The sequence below is a fragment of the Charadrius vociferus genome, unplaced genomic scaffold (genome assembly GCF_000708025.1).
Source record: "Charadrius vociferus isolate BGI_N301 unplaced genomic scaffold, ASM70802v2 scaffold472, whole genome shotgun sequence".
Taxonomy (NCBI): domain Eukaryota; kingdom Metazoa; phylum Chordata; class Aves; order Charadriiformes; family Charadriidae; genus Charadrius; species Charadrius vociferus.
The window spans coordinates 8,037,513-8,044,345 of NW_009647735.1; the positions used below are offsets into that span (position 1 = coordinate 8,037,513).

At 47.5% G+C, this 6,833-nt stretch overlaps 1 protein-coding gene across 1 annotated transcript; it reads left to right on the top strand.

Annotated features, from left to right (window-relative positions):
* Nucleotides 1–2: 2 nt before the first annotated feature.
* Nucleotides 3–1,707, top strand: HS6ST2 (heparan sulfate 6-O-sulfotransferase 2; the record flags this gene model as incomplete). The annotated part of the gene is made up of 1 exon (XM_009881796.1): nt 3–1,707. A coding segment is annotated over one exon (702 nt), but the record flags the coding sequence as incomplete, so codon positions are not given.
* Between the last annotated feature and the right edge of the window lie 5,126 nt (nt 1,708–6,833).

The following is a 6,833-nucleotide window of genomic DNA, read 5'->3' on the forward strand; positions in this document are numbered from 1 at the left end:
GGAATTTCTACTACATCACCATCCTGCGTGACCCCGTCTCCCGGTACCTGAGCGAATGGCGCCACGTCCAGCGAGGGGCGACGTGGAAGGCGTCCCTGCACGTCTGCGATGGCCGGTCCCCGACCACCGAGGAGCTGCCCAGCTGCTACACGGGGGACGACTGGTCGGGCTGTTCCCTGCAGGAGTTCATGGATTGTCCCTACAACCTCGCCAACAACCGCCAGGTCCGCATGCTGTCCGACCTCAGCCTGGTGGGATGCTACAACCTCTCGGTCATGCCCGAGGAGCAAAGAAATAAGGTTCTGCTAGACAGTGCCAAGGAGAACCTGAAGCGCATGGCCTTCTTCGGCCTGACCGAGTTCCAGCGGAAGACTCAGTATCTCTTTGAGAAGACTTTCAACATGAACTTCATCTCGCCGTTCACGCAGTACAATAGCACAAGGGCCTCCAGCGTGGAGATAGACGAGCAGACTCAGCGGCGCATCGAGGCCCTCAATTTTTTAGACATGGAGTTGTACGATTATGCAAAAGACCTGTTTTTGCAGCGGTACCAGTACATGCGGCAGAAGGAGCACCAGGAGGCGCGGCGGAAACGCCAGGAGCAGCGCAAGATCCTGCGGGCGAAGCAAGCGCACCTGCGGGAGCGGGGGGAGAACGGCTCCAGCACTGACTACATCGGGAACGTGGAGCGGTGGCGGCGGTAGGGAATGAGGGACACACACACACCCCCACCGAAAAGCGAAGCAGAACCCAACCCGCCAATCGGAGAGGACGGAGCAGTCCGGACAAATGACGCTTCTCGAGGGTTTGAAGCAAAAAGAGGTTGAAACGTTGCCTTTGCAGTTGCCTTTGCAGTAAATGTTGTACTGTACGTGGAACACTTAATCTTAGCGTGTAATTAAATTGTCCTTTTTAGGTTTGTTGGATTATTTATGAAACGCAGGAGCCAAGTAGGCTCATCGGAAATGGTTGCTTGGACATTTATTTAAAAGAAAAGGAAAAAAAAAAATATCCTTAAATTAGATATGAGTACAAAATGGGATGCCGGAAAATGTTTATGATGCTCAACTGAAATCTATCTGGGAAGCAAACTCATTTCCTAATAATGAGCATTTAGCATACTCTCACAATACAGTATATGAGCAAAACCTTTTCCCTTTGATTTTATCTTAATTTTATTTTAATAATGTGTTTTCAAGGGCACCGACTGCTTATGATATTTACCAAGTTAATGAATGGACGATGAAGGGAACAATAAAGGTTTAGAAAAAAATACTGACTAGTTTTATGTATAATATTGGCTTTTAAAAGGAATAGAAGTAATTTCTCTAGTTATATAAATATTTAAAATTTTAAACCTTTTCTACCTACTGCTGTTTAGAGTTTTAAGCTTGGTCTATCTCATATTAAATAAAAAAAAAGACATGCATACTTTTCTGAACTCGATGCCGATGTTAAAGACACTGTTTCCAGAATTTTTCAGGGCAGTATGATTTTAACCATTCTGGAAAATTTACAGCGCATCTTCATGTTTCATAAAGCCTTTTCCAAATTATAATCTTGTGACAGTGTCTAATTTTAAGTCTTTCATACCCATTCGAATGCATAGTGCTGAATTTATCGTTCCTTAATAATTGGTGGTATAAACTAGATGAAATTATGTTGCGGATATTTGTGTAGTGTCTTTAAAAAAGTTGTAAAAACTCTCTAATCCGAGCAATATTTTGAAGAGAATTGCTCGATGGAAGAAGTAGATTTACACTTGAATTAGGATTTACTTCCGAGTAAATCTTTGCGACACCAGATAAGAACAGGGCTTGCTTTTTGGGGTGGGTTTTTTTTTTTCTTTCCTATGCTCTTAATGCGATGACAGGTGAGTGGTGACTAAAACTGCCGGAAGCCAATTTTGCTATAGCCATAGTTGTAGAGGATGAGAAGGTTACGTGGTGCGCGGGGATGCCAGCAGCCCGCTCCCGCGCTGGACCGGGCTCACCCGCCGCCCTTCGGCCTCCCCGAGAGGAGACGGGGAGAGGAGACGGGGCGGGAGGTGCCGCGGGCTCCTAGAAATCTCTATGCAAAAAAAAAAAAAACAAACCACAAAAAAAAAAAAAACCACAACAAATAAATAAAAAATAAAAAACCTCTGCAAGGCTTGGGCTGTACATTCAGCGGTTTTGTCCGTAGCCGGCGACGCTCCCGAGCTTGGCACTAAACGGTGACCTCGGTGCGGGCGCGCGGTGATGGAGGTACCCGAAAAGGGCATTTTTTTTGTCACGATGCTGACGAGGCTCACTTGCACTATTGCCTTTCGCCTGTAATATTCTATACAGCAAGAGGGCAGGGAGGGCATAAAAACAGGCGGAAGGCTTTAAAAACATCTTAGGGCTCCACGCCTGAGTTACCAGAAAGGTTTGTTTTACATCTGATGTTGTAATTGCGACCCCGGGGGGGGCAGCGATCCCGCCGGGGGTGAGCGGAGAGCAGAGCGGCAACGAACCGATACCCTGCGTTAGCAGCTCGGAAAAGAGAATAACTTCATGTACAGCAATTTTATTGGGTTTTTTTGGTTTGTTTTGTTTCTTCTTTTTTTTTTTTTTTTTTCTAACTGAAAACAGCAGTTGCCAATATGACGTCTGGGTTGCGTTTTGGTTTTTACGGGGGGAAATAATTCGCTCTTAAAACTGAAAGGCACTGCTGTAAACAGGACTTGGCGGTGGGCGAGCTGGAGGGCCTGTTGCAGGAGGTGCGTTTTGTTTTTACGCTGTGGTGTGCATGGTTTACAGAGACTAGTTGCATTTTCTTTGTGTATACTGTTTCTTGTATATAGGGGATGTACGAATATAAGGATTTTTGTCATAACCATATCAAATTCTACTGATTTCCACTGTAGACGCTGTCTTATTGTGTAGATTTACAGGCCGATCCACTGACTTTGATTGTGTAATTTACCGATAGAACTGATAAATAAAATTTAACTACAGTCTCCTGATTTTCATCTGGTTATTTCTTTATCTGACAACGCGTTGGGAATTGCGCCGTTCAGAAGGAAGGGTAACTTTGCCACGACGGAAGCAGCCATTGACAGGCGAGCCTCTGAGTTTAAAACCGTGGCTTTTCTGAAGTGTATTTAAACTACAGCTTTCAAGGGCAAAGCCGCTTTGGACTTTCTCCGGGTCAGGAGTTACCGCAGAGGTTTTGACTGCTTTTCTGAGCTGTCCTCAGAAGAACAAGCTGTGGTTTCAAGTGATTTTAAATATGATTGTCAGTGGTCTGCAGCATTAAGGGCTTCTTTCTCTGTGCGTACATAGATGTCCGCGTACACGTATGATTATTATTATTATTTTCCTTTGTACAATACCCCCTCTTTCTGCTCCAGCTGGCTCTGGAGGATGCTGCCGCGCCGCTGACTCCCGCTGCATCCCGCTGCATCCCTTCCTGGGACACTTTAAAACACAAAGGAGCCAAACCAGACTTTGACGCAAAAGCAGGTGAGAATGAATTGAGCATAATGCCCTGAATCATCTAGAAAAGATGTGTTTTATGCAATTTGGGTGGAGGCATCTTTCTTTTCTTGGTGGCTATAAAAGATCAGCAGTCTTGCCGGACTCGCGGCGGAGCGGTAGACCCCAAGGTGTGTGTAGGAGACCTTGCCTTGACCTAGTGGAATTTCCCTGTGGGGACGGAGGTGCCCTTACTTTTGAGTACTTTATCTCTGCGAGGCTTTCTGAGCCGTGGGGAGCGGGGAACGGAGGGATCTGCCAGCGGATCCGCATTTGACTGACGCGGCTTTATATACAGGGCTATTAGCGCACCGAGAAAGCCGCTGGTGGAGCTGCTAATGGGATGGAGGTCATGCAAGATGCTTCCCTCCAACTGAAAAAGCACCCAGCAGTGATGCCTGGCATAAAAGCAGGGGTTGCCTTTTCAGAGGAGTACTCTGACAGCTGAGAAAACTCTTTTACTGCAGGAGAGAAAGGATGGAGGGGGGGGGGGGGGGGGGGGCATGCGTACGGACAGACAAACTTCCGAAGCTGAGGAGCTACAGCAGTGATTCGAGTAGCACTCCAACCCTCCGGTAAGCTTTGACAAAGCCTGGAGACGCGTTAAGACCACTCTTCTGAGCACCGAAAGGCTTTAAGTTTCTGCTGGAGAGAGGTGTCAGCAGCAGCGGCGCCGCCGGCATCAGCCCGGGGTGGTTGGTGTGGAGCTGGGGGGCTGCTTGGGGGATGGAGACGTCAGCACTGGTATGTAGCGTTAAAGGGAGTGGGTTGGTTCATTTCGGCTTCCAAAAGGCTGGAAAGTTTGATTGCTGTGAAACCTGCGTGGCATTGTGAAGTGCCATATTTTGGGGCTAATATTTTGGGGCTAAAACTTAGCGAAAGGGTCCATCAGGGTTGTTGGGTTTTTGTCGATGAACTTTCCAACTGCTTTATATAACATACGATATCTTTTAGTATGCTGTAATGCACCTTTGCTTCCAATTCTGTCGTTTTTTGAGTAAAAATGAACTAATGGGCTTTTTCATGTGATTTTTAAAATTCGCACATTATCCAAAATGATCAGAGCCGTGAATGAAACCTGACAGATACCGGCGCAATCGCTCTTTCAGCTCGTGAAATCACTGAGGAGAGGAGGAGAAAAACCGATACATCTCCTGTCTTAAATTTCAGCCAGAAATATCCGATAATTGAGGGAACCCGTCAAAGTAAGGCGAGCCTTCGCCTGCCAGGTTGGCCCATGCGCTGCCGGGGAGGCACAGGGCGCAGCTCCGGGTGGAGAGGTCATCTACGGAGGAGAAATATTTTCCAAGCAGGTGATAGATGTAAATCTTCGGCTTACTAAAAATATCCCTGTCTCTAAAGCGTTTGGGAGGAGCTGGGGATGGTTTGGTTATTGCCGGAGCGGCAACGTGTGGGAGGAGGAAAGCGGAGGGTCCTTCCCACCGCCCGTGGGAGCGGGATGCTGGGACGGGGGATTTGGGATCTCCTGCCTCCGAGGTGGACCAGAGCAATGACAAACCTGAGTCGCGATCCCGCCGAAGGTGGGATCCGGGCTGTGGAGGCAGTTTGTCCATCCCAGCACGCTGCCCGCCGCGGCTCCGGCATGGCGGGGAGGAACAGCCTGCGCGAAAGCTTCCCCAGCGAACAGCACAGCAGCTGAACTCTTACCTATGAAATTCAATTCCGGATTTCCTAAAGCAATCTCCTCCCTGTTCCACCAGCATCATCAGGGAAGAGTGTAATTTCATTTAATCCGTCTCTTTGAATTCAGAGTCAACTGCGTTGCCATCACGCTAATATCGCTGCTCTGCCATCCCTAGAGACAGAGTGACGAGTTTAGACCTCAAATCGAATTTGGCTCTAAGCTTCCAGAGAATCTATCAGCTAAATTACCCGTGGTCGCTACCCAGAAGCTTTGTCACGCAGTTTAAGCCCTGCGAGGACGCATTAGGCCAGGCAGGTGAAGTTATAGCACTTTTTGTTTTAGGAGCAATGAAATGCTGAAACAATATATATGCAAAGCAATGGAAATATTTATGGTGAGGGCTAAGTGTTCATTTTCAGGCCAAGCGCTGCCTTTTGGTGGTGCTCAGCTTTCGGAATTTGTATCTTCCCTCGTATGACTGCAAATAAGGTTTTCGCTTGCCGGGATGTTCACAAGCAGTTGTTGACATAAACCTCTACATAAACTATAAAAACTAGATAAACTACAGAGCTTTATGTCAAATATACGTGTGTTCTGATGGGCTTTCGTGGACAGAGGGCTGCAAACGACTCCTGGCATGACATTCATGTGAGCCCTCGTTCTCCTGCTGAGGTCTCCGCTCCACGGCGTATGGTGGCAGTGGCACAGCGCTCGTTTTGCCAGTGAATAGTAAATTTTCTGGGAAGCGAAGTTTGGGAATGGTGAGAGCTATAGTTAAAAGGGATGAGTTCAAGGGATATTTAGGCCGAATGAAAGGTGAGATTTCGGAACAGCTCTACGTTTTGAAGTTCTCAGCTCACATTTCTGTTATTGTTCCTCTTTGAAATGGCATTTTCCTTTTAAATGCGATCTTTAAATTGTAAAGGCAGTCTGTAATGAGTTCAAGTGATCCACGAGCTGAATTAAACCTTTGATTTGAGGTCAAATGGTTTAGCCCCACCTGGGATGGAAATGTTGTAACCTTTTCCTTTAAATAAGCCATACATATGTAAGCTGCTTTATTTTTGGGTGAGCTGCAGCTGGGGGTGTGAGCCCTGGAGCAGTTTCCCGGGGAAGGAAGGATGGATGGACGGATACTCCAGCTTTTCCAGCAGGATCTCCACTCCCATCCCTGCAGCAGGAGCTGCTTCTCAGCGGCTGCGAGGGGACACGGAGCCTCGAGGGGTCTCTCTCCCCCTTTGCACGGTGCTCGGTTACAGCAGCAGCTCTGTAATGTTATTAATATTAGGTGAAGCGCGTGGAAAGTATTATTTCGTGCAATATAAGCAGGTGGATAGTGGGGGTTACACCGAGCGGGAGATGTGTGCTCCGTAGGGGGAAACTGGGAATTTCCCCTCTGGGCATGGCAAGCTGGGAAGCGTATTAATAGCCATCATTACATTAGAATAATTGCTGTGGAATCAGCAAGCGCGTACATAATCTTTAATGCCTGGGAAATCTCACACAGTTTCAAAATAATTAAAAGTGGGATTAATCTAGATGCCAGACAACGCCTGCCTAATTACTAATGAATAAAGCTGTCTGAATGGCTGCGGCATCAGCTGCTCCAGCACTTTGAAGCCAATCCCCTCTTAACCCGCGGCAGGGCAGGGGCCCGTCCCCGCAGGCTGTGGGTGTCGGGGTGAGCC